This window comes from Haliotis cracherodii, unplaced genomic scaffold, assembly GCF_022045235.1.
Source record: "Haliotis cracherodii isolate W230 unplaced genomic scaffold, xgHalCrac1.p SCAF_11, whole genome shotgun sequence".
In the NCBI taxonomy this organism is placed as follows: domain Eukaryota; kingdom Metazoa; phylum Mollusca; class Gastropoda; order Lepetellida; family Haliotidae; genus Haliotis; species Haliotis cracherodii.
In genome coordinates, this window is record NW_027266266.1 from 25,118,376 (window position 1) to 25,138,032 (window position 19,657).

At 38.6% G+C, this 19,657-nt stretch overlaps 1 protein-coding gene across 1 annotated transcript; it reads right to left on the reverse strand.

The window, feature by feature from the left end:
- Window positions 1-267: 267 nt before the first annotated feature.
- On the reverse strand, window positions 268-16,438 carry LOC139456356 (cartilage matrix protein-like). Its single transcript, XM_071238006.1, has 13 exons — window positions 16,023-16,438; window positions 15,454-15,469; window positions 11,800-12,023; window positions 10,178-10,340; window positions 9,169-9,345; window positions 8,606-8,716; window positions 6,382-6,444; window positions 5,302-5,334; window positions 3,521-3,952; window positions 3,026-3,160; window positions 2,618-2,644; window positions 1,672-2,205; window positions 268-805 (listed from the first exon to the last, which is right to left on the reverse strand). The coding sequence occupies exons 1-13, from the start codon at window positions 16,068-16,070 to the stop codon at window positions 789-791; spliced, it is 1,980 nt and encodes a 659-aa protein (XP_071094107.1). The 5' UTR covers window positions 16,071-16,438; the 3' UTR covers window positions 268-788.
- Window positions 16,439-19,657: the final 3,219 nt, after the last annotated feature.

Genomic DNA, 19,657 nt, shown 5'->3' on the forward strand with positions numbered 1-19,657 from the left:
TACCCCACTCAGACACAGCATACTGACTCCGAGCCGACAAGTCCTTGTTTTAGCCTCTTAATGCCGAGCGCCAGACAGGGTAACAACAAGTACCATCCTTTAATGTATTTTGGTATGACGCGGCCGGGGATCGAACCCCGGACCTTCCGCTCTCCGGGCGGACGCTCTACCACTAGACCACGGAGGCGGTCGGTTTAAAACGGCGTAAAACCCGAAACGATCTTATGGTTATAGGCCCAGGCAATGAATAAACAAATAAGAAATATCTGGATTAATACATATTTTTATTCATTTTTTGTCTGTAAAAATAGGTGACGAACAACTGTTATCATACGCTTTTAGACACGTAACTGTGAATTATTTTTCTTAAATACTAGTACTTACGAGGAACAACGTGAATCGTCATATTGATCTTCAGGCGATAACATGGTTACATAGTGAAAACATAAATATAATAGTGATGATATATACATGCTATTCGGAAAATGTCTTTCTAAACTGAAGATCACCATTCCATGACGTCATTTTATCGTTTCACATGACCGTTCATTAGTACAGAATTTAAATGTACGACCACAGAGCTAAGTTACAACTAGCCTTTTTCTGAAACGTTAGCCCTTTTAATACACAATGTTTGCAAGGAACTTGGGGAAATCCTCGAAAACATGGTTATTTTTGTTCTAATAAAGGAGTTGCGTAGTATCAGGACGATTTCTTGATGGTAGTGTTAATATATACAAGATGATGGCTGTCGATAATGGTTTGCCTCGTCTTCTTCTTTAGATGGTTTACGACATGCTGACAACTGTAACATAAACATTTATGATTACAAGTGACGTATAGAGCAGGTGTATCCGATAAGCTATTTATTGCCAGGGTGATTGTGGTCTGATATGTGGGACGATTATATGTGGATATGACATTTATCAGTTCATTATGAATCTTGGCATTCGATTCCAGAATGGGATATACATAAAAATTATATAAACTGTCAATCGATGTATATTATCACCACTCAACTGTTACGATACAGGTACGAATAAGGAATCCCAGCTTTGTTAATATATGATAACTAATTTATTTGTTCATACTAATTGGCTGTTATAATTGGTATCTTAGAGGGCATAAGGACGTCCCTGTTATCAGCCAAATAACTCATGAGTCTCTGGGGAAAATCACTTCACAAAAGAACATCGCAGGATGTTTTACAAATACTCCTTCTTCTACAGAAATTGGTTATGCCATTAGCCAAATTACAAATCGTAGTGGACATAAGAATATTTAATTTCTTATTATTAGCCAAATTCCTGTTCAATGTCCCCGCCATGATATAGCTGAAATGTTGCTGAAAGTGGTGTGAACTCACAATATTACTCTCTTTACTTTGAGACCACTCCGAAAATCACTACACTATAATTACTCCCTTAGTTACTGTCGAAGTCTCACATTAATAATGTAATGTCATTAGCCAAATAACATTTATTAATCATCAATCAATTATTCTACTTTGAAATTCCCACTATAGAATGTACATATGTGGACATGGACTAGGTTACCATTGAATATAATCTTATTAACTTCTCGCACGCTTTTTACTGAAGATCATCTCATAAAACGAAATCACAATGTGTATTTTCTTAACCTCTTTTTCAATGTATGATTATAACCTACCTTCACAGAGTCTGTCTGTCAGGTCATTTTTAAAGTCTACACTCTCGGCATCAAGAACTGGGAACCTCGACAGCTGCTGGAGTTGCTTCAGACTGGCTCCACTTCCGGACTTGACAAAGACAAACTTAACTTTCTTATATTCCGCTCTCTGTACCTCCCTCGCCACGGATTTTAGGTCTTTGATAGGACCATTCACCAACACAACGGCGACTTTCTTTGCACGTCTACGGGACCCGTTGCGAGACACGGTCAGCGTACGGCGAGTTTGGACGAGGAGCTGGGTCAGTGATTGGGAGTTAGTTTTCTGTACAGCATCCATAAATGCATCATAGTAGTAATACCTATTCAGGGGTATGTTTTTAACATCCGGACAGTCATTTGATACGAGTCCAACACGTATCTTGTCCTTACCAACGTTGAGTGAGTCAGTTGATCTTTTCACAATATCAATGCTTGTTGTTACGTCCTTGCCCCCAGCTCCGGTAAAGTCAGTGACGAACAGTACGTCAGTTGGCCTTGTGCTGGCACATTGGTCTGAATTGAAATGTTTACGATGTGTACAATGTTGTCTTCAAAAGGGAGACAGTACATTAACGTCAATTACATTACTCAAACAAGTTAAAGTTCATATGACTATCGTTAACTACGGTCAATATAAAAAAGGGTTCTTGAACCTCTTTTAAGTAGAATACAATACATGGGTATACAATCAAAACTTTATGAAGGATTGCTGGTATAATGTAGACACCATAGTCAAAATAATGCACATGCAATAATTATTGTTGTTTTCGTCTTACATTCACCACTGATGACGCAATTCATCACTGTTGACTGTTGTATCACTGTTACTACCATGTTATATATCTAAGCGTCTTACTCGCGTCATGTTTATACAGTTAACTTCTCGACAGGGTTTTCAAAGAAGACAACGGTAAATTAGACTTACTGGGCTGGTCTCCTTGCATGAACTCGACTGAAAGAAAATTGTCGTGGTATTAGTGTATGACAAATTACCTCCGTCGGAAATAGGGTTACATTCTGCCGATCATAACATTTGTTAATAGAAGAAATTCATAACATACATCAGTCTTTCTATATAATTGTTCATGCGACAGAGTATCAATACCAAGAGGCTTCTTTCGTTTTCCCCTTTTTTGAATCAGCGGATCATAATTCAAACGTTTCATTCCCAATAAAATCCATATGTGATAATTGACGTCCTCTGAGAATTCTGTATGAGACAGGGCTACCTCAACACGATCTTAACGCAACGACAATCGTAAGTGTGTTAAAGTATGTGAGTACGATCACTTTCTGAAACGGGCAATGGTTGACAAGAAACGACTGTGCTTACCTTCGCAAGTTTTCATGGCAAGGATGTTCTTGAGTTTCCTCAGAGCATTGTAGCCATTGACCTGATAGACGTACTGATCAGAAGGAGAGGAGCCTATAGCCTTCAGCTCCGGCATGTCCGTTCGGTTACTGACTCCTGACAGAATAAGAACACATTACACATTATGTTATGGTTTTGACAACTGTAATGTGAATAAAATGGTATCCTCGTTAACAGTCTCCATCAACAGGCCATGCCATTTAGGCGTTTAACTTTGTGGTCCTAGTAGAATATTTTAGTACAATATTTTAAACAACTTTTAACAATGTATTAAAACTAAAGACTAGTAAAACGGTTTCAAAATATTAATTTAGTTACAAATTAAATCATTTCAGCCTAAATCAGTACAATAGCTTATGTGTATTTGTTAAAGACAGACTATTGAAAGACACGAGTGGTTACTATTTCCTTGAGTTTGGAATTTCTTATTTTTTTGCACACACAATATTTTCTTACCTATTGCAAAAACATACATCCCATCCTTTTTCAGTTTAGCGGCGACGCTTTTCGTCTTCTCTGGTTCTGCGGACATGCCATCAGTGATAACGATGGTAACGTGTGCCACGGACTTTCGGAACCCGTTCCTGGCAGACATCACGCTACTCTTCACCAGAGATAGAGCATCGGCTGTGTAGGTCTTTCCGCCAGTGTAGTTGATGGCCTTGACTGCGTTCTGAATGGAAGCCTTGTCTTGGAAGGTGTTGAGATGGAACGCCACAGAAGCGTTGTCGCTGAAGGTTACCAAGCCAACCTGAATTTTCCATGGACCGATGTCGAAGATGTCGACGACGTCGCTGACGAAATCTTGTTGTACGAGGAAGTCGTCAATCCAGATGCTGCTGGAGGTGTCAAGGACGAAGATGACGTCTGCTGGCTTCCCACCGCACACTGCAGAAAAGGGCCCCCAAATACAGACTCATAGAAAGGTGACTGGCCTGAACCTATTAATAATTGTAACTTAAAGATTTTTATATAGATATGGCCTGTATGGCGTTTCCGTCTGATCAGTCTTCTAACATACAACAAAGAAAGACGTATTTGGTCAAAGAGTCACACCTTAACCTTTCTTTCTTTTACAAAAGTTGCACTTATTTACAGATGCTTTACATTTTATATACTTAAGTGTGAAGACTGAGTTTTCTGAAGTTGAGAAAAGTGATATTTTAATTGCAGGGACCATAACACATGATATTTCACTTCAGTGAAATATAACACATTGACAGGACTATTTTCTTACAAGAGTTATCTCCCTTCTATTTACGTATCACATTGACAGGTGGACATGTATGTAGTTAATATCGGTTCTTACACTTTGTTATTTTTATGAACATATTTCGTCGTAAGCTGTAAATGCCTCATTTAACTCGTCAATAGAGACTGTTTGTTTAATAGCGCCATTTTGTTACTTCACCGTCATGTATTCATTCGCTTCCAATGGCTTCGTAGATTTCAGGATTATTTTTGGTTGAAGTTGATTTTGTATATAATCATATCTAAATTTATGATAAAGACTTTTATGGGTCTTTAGGTTATATTTTTGTATAGATTTTGCCAAAAACAATATTCATTTACTGCGTGTAAGGTAGGGAGAATTTACGTTTCAATGTTTTATATTTAAATGAAATAATTTAATTTTAACACAAAACGTATGTAACAAATAGGATATTCTATGTGTCGAGCGAAATATCATGTTTCTCTTATCTCGTGATAAGAAGTGGGGAAGGAGAGACTAGATATTTTGTCAACTACAGCTGCATAACCAGATATTGTTTTTTAATTTCAAAACTATCTTGCCAGAATGTCATTGTTTTAGCAGACGATTTTTTCAACAGTCTGAAGCATTATTATTTTTTTCATGAATTTTCGGGGGACGATTTATCCTTTTCGATAAAATCCCAGCCCAGAATATCAAATGATCGGTCCCTAATCTTTAAAGAAAAAGATTTGAGATAACCTTATTATTAATATAATCATGATCAACAAATATATTTCTGTATATTCATGATTTTGTTTAACAAGATGGTTAAGAGGCCTGATCATGTTGTCTATTACAGTGTGTTTTTAAACGAGATCAGTCGGCATTTTGATAATTCTCACCGTGGAGGTTGTCATTGTGACAAATGATGTTAATGCTTTTCCCAACGACTTGCTACCGAGAAAATTAACACAATGACTTTCACGGTAATACATAATCTTATTCCTTCAACTATCACAATTATGTATAATAAGCATCTCACGTCTCATTGCTTCTGCTCCCATTATATCATCAACTGGAAACAAGAATTGTATCATCATAAATAATTCATGTCATAAAGAAATAACGCAATACAATAAACAAATTAAGGTGGAATACGTAGGCAGATTCGGCACATGAAAAAAATAAGTCAAGAGATAAATTAATATTTTGGCGTGATAACTTATTGTTAATAGCTCGAAATCCATACAGAATTAATCAAAGTTAATGTTTCACTATGTGGTATATAATACATTGAACGGTAATGGCAAAATTGTCATATTTCAGTCAATACATTGATTATCAGTATGTGATGTATTACGTCTGTCTAAACTATCAATGACCTAGCGGTGTCGATGACACCTACTTGTATTTAACTTCACATGGATATATTGCGTCAAAAGAAACACCCGTGGGGCGAATTCAGAATGATACCATTTTAACAAATAACACGTAAAACAATTAACCAATTCACACACATGTTGCCATAATTGGAGCTCTATTTGAATTTGTCACTCCAGTTGTCATTTGACGTGAGTAAATATATACATGTATCCCAGACACTGAGGTTTCACTATTTCAAAGCTAACTTTTGAATCTTTCATTTCATTCATCACAATCACGGTTGATGTTGTCTGAACTGCCAATTCTTGCGACTGGTCTTCATATCATTCATAGAAAATCTATTACTTGTATTATATTTCTCGAACTATCGATTCTAACTAAGAAATTCAAATATACGCTTATTGTCGTTTTAAACGGTTCACATAAGTGTACTTTGCTGATGTAATGGACTTTCAATCAGCTTGCTCATGTTATACAAACGTGACAGACGCTGAAATAGCTTTGTGGCACCTAACAAAGGAGAGACAAGTAGACAAGTTATATGTCAGGCAATCAGAATTACTTACGGGGCAATTATAAATAGTTAGATCGCTATCTGTATGATCTTTCCCAGTAATTGACTCAGCTTGACTCCACTCATTGAACTATCGAGTCATATGGTGGGTGTTTCAGTTAATTACTGGATAATTGGTGGATGAGTCAAGTCTGCTGGCAGTTTGTGTTCGGTCATCGTACTTACGACTCTCTGTCGTTGTTGTAGGTGTAGTCGTGGTAGTTGTGGTGGTCGTGGTTGTTGTTGGAACTGAAATAAAGATGTCCTGATAATACCTAGATGTAACATATTTGCAGAATTGCATGGATAGGACTGGTAAGTATTCGAAATATAAATCAACCACAGTCGATAAACATGTTTTTCTGCATTTCGGTATGTTGTTTCCTGTAATATTCCACGCGTTTGTTTTAAAGTTTACCCCTCCATTTTCAAATGAGCTCTATCCGCATTGTTATATGTATTCCTTTTCTAATTTCTACCCTCTTCAATTTAATTCATCATGCTCAAAATGGGAATTTGGCAAATGACGAGGTAACCTCCCAATGGTTAGACAGCCAGTTGTTAGACAGATTTTAAGAACATTTCCTGACGGATGCACAGCTAAGTAGCCATATGTCAATTTAGATAGGTACTGGGTAATGGAACAACCCATGCAGAAAATAACACAACGACATTCATAAATAGAGACATTCAGTTCCTCTCTGCGACGCAATATAATCTTCTAAGCAAGCCATGCTGATACCATCAATGTTGTTGTTGCTTCATGTGTTTAAGAGGTCGTCTCCCGCCTCAACAATTTCAGCCGACCTGCTCATCTTTGGGACTCATATGTGTTATTAGGTTACACATATCTATGGGAGTTACAGTATTGCTAAGAGTTCTGTTTTTGTATTGATACAATTTCTGTTTTCGTATTAATATGATTTGATTTTTGATTTGTAGAAATTGATAGAGTTAATTGATGTCTCTGTTTATATACATTCTAGTAGCTGATCATCTTTCCAAAAATAGTGTTGGCCTTCTCTTTTGCAAGACCCCCTCCGTGGTCTAGTGATAGAGCGTCCGCCCGGAGAACGGAAGGTCCGGGGTTCGATCCCCGACCGCGTCATACCAAAAGACGTTAACATATGGTACTTGTTGTTGCCCTGTCTGGCACTCGGCATTAAGGGGCTAAAACAAGGACTTGTCGGCTCGGAGTCAGTATACTGTGTCTGAGTGGTGTATCTCAGTGTGCTAGCACTATAAATCGGCACCAGTCCGGACTAGTACAAGCAGCCACACACACATACGTGCATTCACGTCGCTGTGTAAGTGCAATAATCTTGGACGCGACGTTAAGCCCAATTTTACCACCACCTCAATTGCATCTCTTGGCTTTAGATCTCCCGCAGATAGCGGATCTGACCGGGCTGTGGCATGCTCTTGATATTCCAGTAACAAGTGAGCAACAGACTTAGGTTGATTGCCAGATGGACACACCTTGCCATAGTGCTGTTTGTGACCGAGTCTGAGGCGTGCGATGGCTACGTTAACTTTTCTTTAATTTGCGTCAGCACCATCAATATAGTTGTGTCATCATTGTATACCTTCAGGATGCTTCTTTAAGATGTATTTAGAAGATCGGATGATGAACATGGGTGATAGTTGTATGTATATACAACTACTTTATTGCAATGAATGCGAAATTTCGGTGTAAACTTGCTAGATGATGCATTCATTGTAATAAAGACGTTGCATATCCATACAGCTATCTCGATTGTTCTACAGGAGTATCACCAAAATAAGTTATTGTTTGACTATTAGAGAAAGTAAGCAAGTTGCGGTGTATTTCGGTCAAACACAAAATGAGAAAGCTGAATGAACATGCTACGAACACATATCATTGTAATGATAAATTCAGCAACAAGCTACTGAGGAGATAATTCTGAAAAAGCCAAAATATATATACATGAAATGACGAACTTAGGTCAGCATCAGTTTCTGTTGACCCGTGAAGATCCAGGATAGAATAAGTCTTCAGCAACCCTGCTTGCCCCAAGAGGCGATCGATCGTAGATCGATGCTCATGATGTCAATCACTGAATTTGCTGGTCAAGACTTGATTATATACAGACTGCTGTCATGTAGCTGGAATATTGCTGAGTGTGGCGTTAAACACCAAAAAACAAACAAACAACAATTTCTATCAAACTCTCCTCTCACCAGAACGATCCAATTAGGACTGTACCACTATAGCTGTGATTGTTGTCTTACCTAACCCATTTCTCCACTGTTTAACAACTGGCTGTCTAACAAATTTGAGATAACTATCACAACGGGTAATATGGCAGTTGGAAGCAATGCCAATGATAATATAGTATGAAAATAATGTTTTATCATGAAAAGAAAAATGGCAATGTACAGAATCTACCTGTGGTAGTTGTAGTTGTGGTAGTAGTTGTAGTTGTAGTTGTGGTAGTAGTGGTCGTTGGTGTCGTTGTCGTTGTTGCCTCTGTTGTAGAAGGTGGAACGGGGGTTGTCACTGTCCAAAACAATAAACATATAAAATCAGTATCATATTTCCGAATCACTAAGGATGTAGTAGACCAGAGGGCGTTGGAGTAGCATGGTCGTTAATACGTTGAGTAAGCATGTCCAGAGCAAGCTTTCCAGTTATATTACGGCGTGTCAGCTTTTATGTGTGGGAAAGCTGAAAATGACACAGGTCCTAGATATTTACCACTTTGATGAAACCCACACGTATGTTTCTTACATTCCTATAACCATAAGCATAGGGAATCTAGGATTCGAACCAGCAATCACAGGTTTCTGGCAGGCTCGTGGGACGCAACTCTACACAGCAAATTGCGGCGCCTAGACCGTGACCCCGATTACGTTGTAAATTTTGTATTAAATAATTACCACGACAAAAAGAAAATTCCTCCACGTTTTAAGGACTGTATCTAATTATAATAATCTCCAAAAAAACTTTACCTTGACATGCCGCCAGAGCGAGCAGTGATCGGATGGAGTCGAGTCTCCGGAAGCTGACAGTCTTCACGTACTCCTCCGCGGGAGAGCTGGCCATTTCCTCCAATTCCTTAGCGTCCACGCTGCTTCCTATACCGACTGCGAAGATCTGAATACCCGCTCCCTTCGCCTTTGCTGATTCTGCAAAGGAAACAACCATTTATGAGGGCATATATTTTCTGTCATTGCTTCAAGACATACAATGCCCCTTTTGTCTATTCGTTTTCATTTCGGGACATCTGTGTACAATCTCTTAGTTTTGTAAAGCACTCCCTTTAAAAATGCCAAAATAATACGAAGTTATTGAGGACGTCATTATCTCGGTAGTGAGTGAGTGAGTTGGGTTTAACGCCGCTTTCAACAGTATTCCAGTTATATCGCGGCGTGTCAACTTAATGTGGGAGGAAAGTCCGAAGTGATGCAGGTCTCAGACGTTTACCAATTCGGTGAAACCCACGAGCACGGGTATGGTGCTGACAAACCTAGAAACATAATCGGAGCGAACCGGAATTCGTACCCACGATCATAGGTTTCTGGCGTGCCCAAGGGACGCAACTATGCACAGTGAACGTGATAAACCAGTGACGTCACGTCAAGCATTATTATGCCATAGTGTTTGTAAATGACGGGCCATTTTCTTCAAGGAGTTTATCATACATCAAGATGTTATGACCAGAAATTATGTTATTCAAATCTACTATCAACTGTACTTAATTGTAGGAAAAGAGTGTGTTTGGTTTAACGTTACATTACTGTGAGTCAGTTTGATATTCGACGTAAACTCGAAGTGACGTTGGGGTTAAAGGATTACCACGAGCACGGTCTGGTGCGGACACACCTTAAATATGGTCAGGGGGAATCTGGAATTCGAACCCGTGATCATAGTTTCTAGCACACCTAAACTCTGCACAGCGACACCCTAGACTACTGCACCCCCTCCCGTGTCCCCTATAAGCGTGACCGTTAGTGGTACCTTGTAAGGTTAGGGACGTATTTGACGATTTTCCATCTGTGATGATAATCGCAATGTGGGGAACTCCTTCTCTGCCAAGATCCGCCATCATCTTTTGTACGATCTGCAGCCCCATATATGTATCTGTGGCGCCACCCATCGTGAACTCTATTCCACCAATAGCCTATATAAACAGGGAGAAGAATATACTTGATATGGAAACATAAAAAGGCAATCAAATCAGTAATAATGTCAATATATACTGAACAAAAAATTAGTGACGGATTATGAGTATTTTAAGGAATATTTTTGTGAAAATGGAAGCTCAGTCTTCACGACAAGAAATATCCCCCAAAATAGTCATGACCCCTAACTTCTTTTGTTCAGTATACATGCAGTTAAACCTTAAGAACATCCTAATGTAACCACTACTCCCGTGTTCAAGTCTTCAAGTCGTACTGACATCAAGTTCTCTCTGTGGGGCGAGAAACGTTTTGGTAGATTTGCTATTTGCATTGATATATAGGTTATTGACAAAACAACATTTGTTGTTGATTTTAATATAAAATGAAGAGTTTGCTCTAATGTTCACAGATTTTAATTAAGAATTGTTTAACATTTTTTGTGCATACGTGGAAGTATAAGAGTCACAAATTGTATAAAATCGCGTAGCTGAGCACGTTTATGCAACAGTTGCGACTGTTTATACTTCGATGCATACACAGAAAATGAAAAACAATTCTTATGATTACAAAATAGACTCTCATCTGATATATTTACTCTTTTTATCACGTTTGTTGACAATGTGATTATTTCGAGGCACATCGTAGCTCACGCAAGAATACACGAATACTTTATCGCTACGTTATAAAACTAACAAAGAGTATGTTCTGGCAAGATGAAACATTGATATCCACATATTATATTGTTTATATAAATGTTTTACTTTCACCGTTGTCATTATACATGAGCGAGAGAATCTTCAAAATTATTTGTTTTCGGTAGGGACTAAGTTGATGACGTCATACCTGCATCACATTGCGGCAGCAGCTAGCGTCGTGATTTAAGCGTGGTTCATGTGAATTGAGAACAGGCAGTTTTCGACATTTGAATTACTCAAAATGCCCCGAGAAGCAGAAAGTGATTGAGAAGCCTGCAAGTTCATTTTATTATTGGAGAGGGGCTGCTGGGGACAGTCTGGATTTGGAAATGGTGCTCTGGGTACTCGACGTGTAGTGTCGGCACATTTGACGTTTGAAGAAACAAGGGAGTTTGGGCTAGTTTGGTAAGCAAGTGTGTCATGTATGACGAAGCGATAATTTATCAGTTTTATACAATGTCTGATTGTTACTTCGATGCATGCACAAAAAAATGAAAAATAAATATTAAATTTATCTTTTCGAGCCCCGTGAAAAATCAATCGGCATTCCGGAAGCGAGTTCCCAACATCAAGCTTTTTGTAGACGTAAGCAAGGTCGACGTCATTGGGAAAGTAGCACTGTCACATCCGGGAAAACGTTCATATATGATGTATAAATGCACGCTTTTGTGCATTTATTGATTTTAAAGGCAAGTTTTCGGAAGGTCTCGACCAATCAAAACAGCCTCAGTGTGTGTAACCAATTCATTTTGCAATTACTTACGTCTAAAACTAATTTTTTATCTTCGAAATCGCCCAAACCAAACTCTGATTTAGCTCCCTCGCTGAAAGATATTGCTCCAACCCTGGTTTTGTCTGCCCGAACTTGGAACATCTTAACAACATTCTGTACAAACTTTAGCTGCTGGGCAAAGTAGGGAGGCCAGATACTTCGCGACGTGTCAATGATGAACACAATATCAGCCGGCTGTCCACAGCTGTCGCCGCCTGGAGTAAAACAGAAACATAAATTTAGTGAGTGAGTTGGGTTAACGCCGCTTATTCCAGCAATATCACGGCTTATCAGCCTAATGTGGGAGGAAAACCCGAAGGGATGGGAGCCTTAAACGTTCAGCACTTTGGTGAAAACTGCGTATCCGCGGTTATGGTGCTGACAAAACTACAAACATTATCGGGAACCGGGAAACGAACCAACGATCATAAGTGTCTGGCGCAAGGGACGCAACTCTGCACAGCTTATTGTGGCGCCTTAGACAACATGGCCACTCGAGCCCCTTACGGCTTATCGAGATCTATAGATGTTATTATACTAAAATTATCTAATGTGAACATTTGGTGTATGTGATCCTTGTTAATACCAGCTGGTCGTGTGTTCGAATCCCAAATGTACCTCGATTATGACCTTTGGTGTGTCAGCACCATACCCGTGTACATTGATTTCACCTAGGTACGTCTACAACCAGGGTCCCTCCGACATTGTGCTGACACATCGGGATATACATTGTACACAGTTCAAAGTGTAGTTAAAAGTGTTAATTACACGCGTGATGCCGAAGTGGTCAATAGTGAGGTTTTTGAACATACACTACGTTGAGTGTCTTGAACCTACATATTTTAACTGTACCTGAGTGAGATGGGTTGAACGCCTCTTTTTATAGTACCCCAGTTATATCACGGCGTGTCAGCTTAATGTGTGAGGAAACCCGGCATCCGACGAAACAGTTATGCAGTTACATTGACGTGCAATGACGAAAATGTTTAAATTTAGAGGTTCACAACAATCCATCATAAAAATCAACTGTATATTAAATTCTGACAAATCACAAACTCACTGTAAATGTACTCTAGAGATACTCTAGAGAAACTTTCAAGCACGTGACTTGCTCTTGTCGGATTTTGCAAAGGTCACAGATAAGTTGAATCTCCGGCCGTCATATGTCAAAGGTAATTACAAATATCTACAGCGGGGTACAAATTTGAGTCTGTCAGACTGTGCAGTTTATTATCAAAAGACTGTAGGTTTTGATCATGAGTGGGATTAACATCGCATTAAATTCATTAAAACATAATTCACAGGAAGAATCAGTGCCTCGAAAGAATATATACTAGTATAATTTATATGCTGATTTAAGGTGCAGTTAAAATATACTGCGAACAGTTAGGCGACTATTCTTGTCGTAAGAGGCGACTAACGGGATCGGGTGGACAGGCTCCTAAATTGGTTGATGCATGTCATCGAATCCCAATTGTGTGGATCGATGCTCATGGTGTCAAACACTGAATTGTCTGGTTCAGACTCGATTATTTACAGACCGCCGTGATATAGCTGGAATATTGCTGAATGCGGAGTTAAACAAGAAACAAACAAACAAACTTTGTTAACGATAAAGCGGCAGGGTAATCTGAAATAGGCTTCACACATTGTACCCATGCTGGTAATCGAACCAGCGGCTTATGCGTGATTAGCGAACGCTTTAGCCACTATGCTACTCCGCCACCCCCTAAAGATAATAACGAAAACGAAAACGTGCAGTCAATACTCTTTAAGCAATATGATAAAAACATTACTTTACCAATGGCATGCTGACTTGAACGTCCAAACTTGAATTATTAGAAATGCAGTCGTGCCCTCATATGTTGTAGAGGTGTCGTATAACGCTCGTCAGCAATTATGTGAAACATTTGACAAGGGCAATTTTATTCTGTTGGAATTGAACCGCAAATCCTCAAAATTACTTTGCATGATAGTCAGAAATTGTTTTGGTTTTGTTCAATTTCAATGCTGTTTCTGTTTGCAGCAATAAGGCTCCACTGTTTGTTCTCAAAAGCCAAACCCATTTTCACAGTGCTAAGCGATTAGGAAATAATTGTATAAACGCGAGGGAAAGCGAACCGACATGAAAGCCTGTCATGCTGCTGACCTATTAAAATGCCTGTACATGATTGACGCCAATATAATCTATATATTATATGTGAAACGTGTGTCCCTACAAGGCTGGTAAATTTATCGTTACTAAGTATGCATTGGAACACGTGATTACATAGCATTCACCCTCATTTGACATTGTATTGTATTCTGACACTGGACGAGGGCGTTTATAACTTACTAAGGCGGTAAGCATTCTGTCAACATATAAGAAGGGCACGTATGAATATCTTATACCACGCCCGCCTGTGGACAATCAGTGGATGATAGATTGAGCAACAATCCACGCCGTCGCGGTATGATGCCACACATTCAGCCAGGAGACACATTGTGACCCCCTGGTCTTCATATCCCTAGAGTGCTAGAGACGGAAGAAGACAAAAGGAACAAGTGAACGTTTGTTATATTCATTTTTACAGTGAGTGCGAGAGTGAGTAGCGTTTTACGCCGCTTTTAGCAATATTCCAGCAATATCACGGCGGGGGACACCGGAAATGGGCTTCACACATTGTACCCATGTCGGAAATCGAACCCGGGTCTTCGGCGTGACGAGCGAACGCTTTAACCCCAAGGCTACCGGACCGCCCCATTTTTATAGAGTATGAATAGAGACAATACAACTGACGATAGCTGGAGCTATCATTCACCTGTTAAGTAAGTTTTACTGTATAAGGCAAATGGCTCATTTGTAATCAAGAATTCATTTGAGGCCAAAAATAATCACTTCAATCCCATGCTATCTTTTACGCCAAAATATTAATCTTTTTATTTTCCCTTATCAGAAGCTTAACAATATGTACATCTCGAGATGTAATCACAGCTTACTATATATTTTAATTTTATTCACCTTTCCTCTTTTATTTTTAAATCCCGTCACATTTTTTTGTATATAAAGTTACATACTCATATTGAAATACAGAAATCGAAATCGATTATCATATGACATTAAGTCATCCTCCGTCGTAATAGGAATAATAGGCTATGCTTTGAACAAACACGACAGCAATTATTTATAATTCGTATGACCTTAATTGTCCTTTAAAGTAGTTGTTTCATTATAATATGGTAATACTGTACTGATTGGATCTAATAACTGGCAGGTTCCTGCAAAGGTTCTGGTCTGATCTTGGAGCCAATCGGACACAATTACACATTAATTGTTCTGATCCGTCGTGTCAGCTATCAGAGAGCAAGCGGTTCAGCAGTTATGTGTGTTAGGACAGTTACATATAATATTAATGTAGATCTATATACTTATACTTTAAGAGTTTTGTCTTCCTTGTTATGTCTACCGTGGCGTGCTGTGTTATACATGTAAGCTCGGGTCCGACCATTTGACATTCTAGGGGCCTGGGATTGTATGTGGAGACTAGATATTTTAAAGGCTACAAATGCAAAAACAGATATCTTTTTAATTAAAACTATGATGTGATATTTTGGCTGATACTTTCAGAAGCAAAATTATTTTTTCAAATTGATGAATGTACTTACCCTCCACAAAATGAACCTGTAAAGTAAAGGTAAGTATATTAATGTTATGTTTATCTTACAGAAGTGATACAGATGAAACTAACTGAACACAATGGCCGTGTGAAGAAATTACAGTATGTACATTCATATTGATGATATTGTGGACAGTCGTAATGTATACAGTAAATTCTGTGTAAATGTTTATACTGTAAATTTACCAAAATACTTGTTTCTCATCATCTTTCTAGATTAATAACCGCTAACGATTATGGTAATAATTATTGATATCTCCATTGTGAACATGAACTGGTACAGTCTGTCTCGTATTTACCCCCCCCCCCCCTCCCCCAAACTCATATACTGTTCAAAACGGCGTTAAATCCATCTCACACAATCACTTACAAATATCAACAAAACAAAGGGGCTGAATTCGAAATTCGAAAAGACCATTTCACAGACGGACGATAGATGACCTGCCACATCATAATCTCACACAGCCTTTCAGACCAGTTGAGCTAAAGATATGATCTTTAAACTAGAAACAATCTCTTGTCCATTAAAAATATAAACAATAAGAGGTTTGTCCTTACCACACAGCATAGTGATAACGCTGCAACAAATTTCAGCATCGTGCACATCCTTCGCTTCTCGTCAATTCGCAAGGGAATACAACGTCGCCCTGTGTTCAGTGTCAAAGCTGTTCCTGTGCCTGGCGCTGCGATCTGTTATTATGTCCCTATCTGAATCCACCTTATATCAACGCGGAGGAGAAAAATACCGCATGATTCACCATTTAATTATCACCCCGTATGTCAAGAGATCGCTGTTTAATTGGTTGGTTAGAAATGATCTTTTATGCAAATGCATAGTTGCTGTTATAATTATGGCGCTTCATGTCTGCTTATTTCAAAACGTTTAAGGAATTTCTTTTATGTAAGGGAGTGTAATTATGTAGATAAAGGGATAAAATGTATGTAGACAACGGGTATGCCTTCTATGTTTTGAATTATTTTTATATTCATATTTCATGTAAAAGGATATAAAATAGTTGCTTTGCTCACTCTCCTACCTAGAGTTCCTAGCGGTCAGCCTGGGAGTGCCCCAGTCCAGCGAGACGTGACGAATCATCACATCTTACACAGTACATTCAACAAAATACATAAAAAAATGTTTGTTTTCTGTTATCATTTGGAAAAGACATTTAATTAACATATGTCATGGTGGGTTAACTTTCATTGAGAAATTATCCTAACACGTGAAACGATTATTTCCATTTGAGTATTTTCCGTTTGTTTAAATTGGTTATTGGTGTAGACGACCAATGCCTTGAGGCAGAGATAGCGATACAGTCACTTTCATGTGTAAAGATGTACTATCATGCTCCTCACTGGTGCTTTTGTTATAGGATATTTATATAATTATGCAAAACAATATGTAAAATGCACTGAAAAGCTACATTAGGCCAGTTTACTCTGATTTCGGAATAACCACGTTTGTTTATAAACGAGAGAAAAGTCCGGTCACTGCAAATTAGCTTGTGTCAGTGTGTGTACTACTAAGTCATAACTTCGCCGGAGTGTTTTCTGGAATATAATTCTTGAAGTCATGATTGACCAATCAGATAGCTAGATTCAATAACGAACAATAAGAAACAATGCAGAATTAATAATTCTATCCATATCGAAGTCGGGAACACCGTAAATCTACCCATATACAATACAATAAAGTAAGGGGGGCTTACTGTGAGTGTGATGGAGAATTCACATTGATGTGACTGGCGAGAGTGAGGTCTGATCAATGGCAACATATATAGAGAACCTCAGCATCGTGTCTTTTGATACCAAATATATACACACGAGTCGATATAAGTTTAAACTCCAAGGCTTGCCGAGAACTTTCATTGTGAAATGTTGATATATATCTGATATCAAAAGACACGAGGGTGTGATTATCATCCAAAATCAACCAAGTGTTTAGTTTGCAGACAGTAATAACTAGTGTCTTGACTGTATAAAGTACAGCTGACTAGTTTTAGTGACAGACATAAGTGATGTCATTTGGTTGTGACATCATGGTAGTCGATGACATCCCAATTGTCTGCAAACCATTGTGATGCAAATAAATTGCGGCGACATCGCCAGTTGTGGATGATCTATGTTGGTATTTGTTTGTTAGTTGTTTGTCGCTGCAGTCAACACTCAGCTTTATTAAAGAGACCTGTACATAATCAAGTTGATGAATAATGTTTAACGCCGGAGTCAACAATATCCCAGTTGATGGAGGCATGTAAAAAAATCGGTGAGTGACTGAATATTGTTTAACGCCGTAACAGTCAACAATATTCAAGCTGGATCAGAGAGATACGGATATAATCAAGACTGAACTAGATAAACCATTATGAGCCACTATCCAACGCCTTCGGGTTACGATGATATATATTCAACTTATTGAACGTCAAACGCCTTACAGACAGACAGACAGACAGACAGATTGATTTATTTGTATGAAGGCTGTGGAGATACAATTGAGGAACCTGGCAGAGTTTCACATGGCATTAACATTTGTTGACTGACATATTCTTTGTAATGAATAATAGTTATCACTTATAATTTTGGGAATTAAATATTTCCGCTCACTATCGTAGAGCACACAGTGGTATACAACATGTATTTCGTCTTCGATTACATTACAACGCTTGCACAAAGCAGTTAGGTCATCACAGCATACTAAGCCTCTAAGAACCATCGGTATACCAAAGGTGTTATGACCACTTCTAAATGTTTACACTAACAAATATTAATATCTAAAAGATAATGTTCACAAGTCAAATTCAGCTTATGAGACTTATAAACGCCTCACCACCCAATCCAAAGTAGTCACCTTTGGTCAAGACAAAACATATGTGCATGTACGATCGTACATTTATTACTCACTCCGAAGTGTGATCTCAGGGAAGCTTGTGAATTCATATGTTGAAAAAAACGGCTATGATTTAAATTTAAAGTTGATTAAATTAAGGACAAGACAGTTAATGAAAAGTATCCAAAAGATTTGGAAATGGTTCAAGCATTACCAATACCAATACAACTTCATCTAGCATTATAACATGTGAACATTACTTGGAGATATTGTTTTAAGAGATTGAGTATAGTTTAACTACAAGGCTACTAAAACTCCTCTTGTTTCAAATTGTCTTTAGTGTGCCCTCGTGTTAGAATATGTCCCCAGCAACCTATGCTTGTCGACAAAACGGATCGTGTGGTCACTGAACTCGATTATTTACGATCATATAACGGACATATCAAACACACTTTATAGTGTGATTACTGATGGTGTTAATACAACAGTGAAAAATATGATTTTTTAACACGTTATCATAATTTATGGGCGCATGTGACAGACAGTTACAATAATGGTCAGCTATTGAAGCAGTAAAAAGTGGTGACAACATGACAGACACAAAAAGTCCTACCCCCTCTCCTCAAGACTATGCAATGCCCTCCTGATTCTAACCACCAGAACGCGGTGTGATAATGGCAGTAGTTGCGTAGTAAGAAGGGCTGTACATGCTTGTACTGACATAATACGTGGCTACTCCTACGAATTTATTCATGCCGAACATGCTTAATGGGCATGTCTACAGCACAATGAAGTTATCACTCATTCTCAGGGAGGACAACAATTAGCATGGACAAATTACTTGAATAACAAAATGTATTTACTCACCAGGCTTCTCCCTAAAACTAATTATATGTCGGAATAAGTTATCGCATTACATTCATTATCACGGGGAGTGTCATAATGCATTGTAACATTTTATACTATGATGTTATCGGTTTTGTGTTGGCATTAACGTGGTGCCATACCTAAACGTCAATCTCTATTAGAATGGTTGCCGTTGTCACTTGCAATGAGCTAGCAACGGTCAGTATCAACGGTTAATCGTACAATCCTGGATACAGACGCCATGAGTGAGTGAGGTGATTTGACGTGATGTGATGTGATGTGATGTGAGGTGAGGTGAGGTGAGGTGAGGTGAGGTGAGGTGAGGTGAGGTGAGGTGAGGTGAGGTGAGGTGAAATGGGGTTTAACGGCGCGTCGAAGATTTTTGCACTTTAATTGCGACGTGCATGCACGTTTGTGTGTTTGTGTGTGTGGTTGCTTGTACTAGTCCGGACCAATGCCGTTTTATAGTGCTAGCCCACCCACTGAGATATCATGCCGC

Excerpts from the sequence above, each read along its gene's own strand:
- LOC139456356 (XM_071238006.1), bottom strand. The coding sequence starts at position 16,070 with ATGTGCACGATGCTGAAATTTGTTGCAGCGTTATCACTATGCTGTGTG. Across the intron at positions 5,335-6,381 it reads TACAACAACGACAGAGAGTC|TTGATGATATAATGGGAGCA; the intron begins GTAAGTACGATG and ends TCTTGTTTCCAG. Across the intron at positions 2,206-2,617 it reads CATGCAAGGAGACCAGCCCA|ACCAATGTGCCAGCACAAGG; the intron begins GTAAGTCTAATT and ends ATTTCAATTCAG.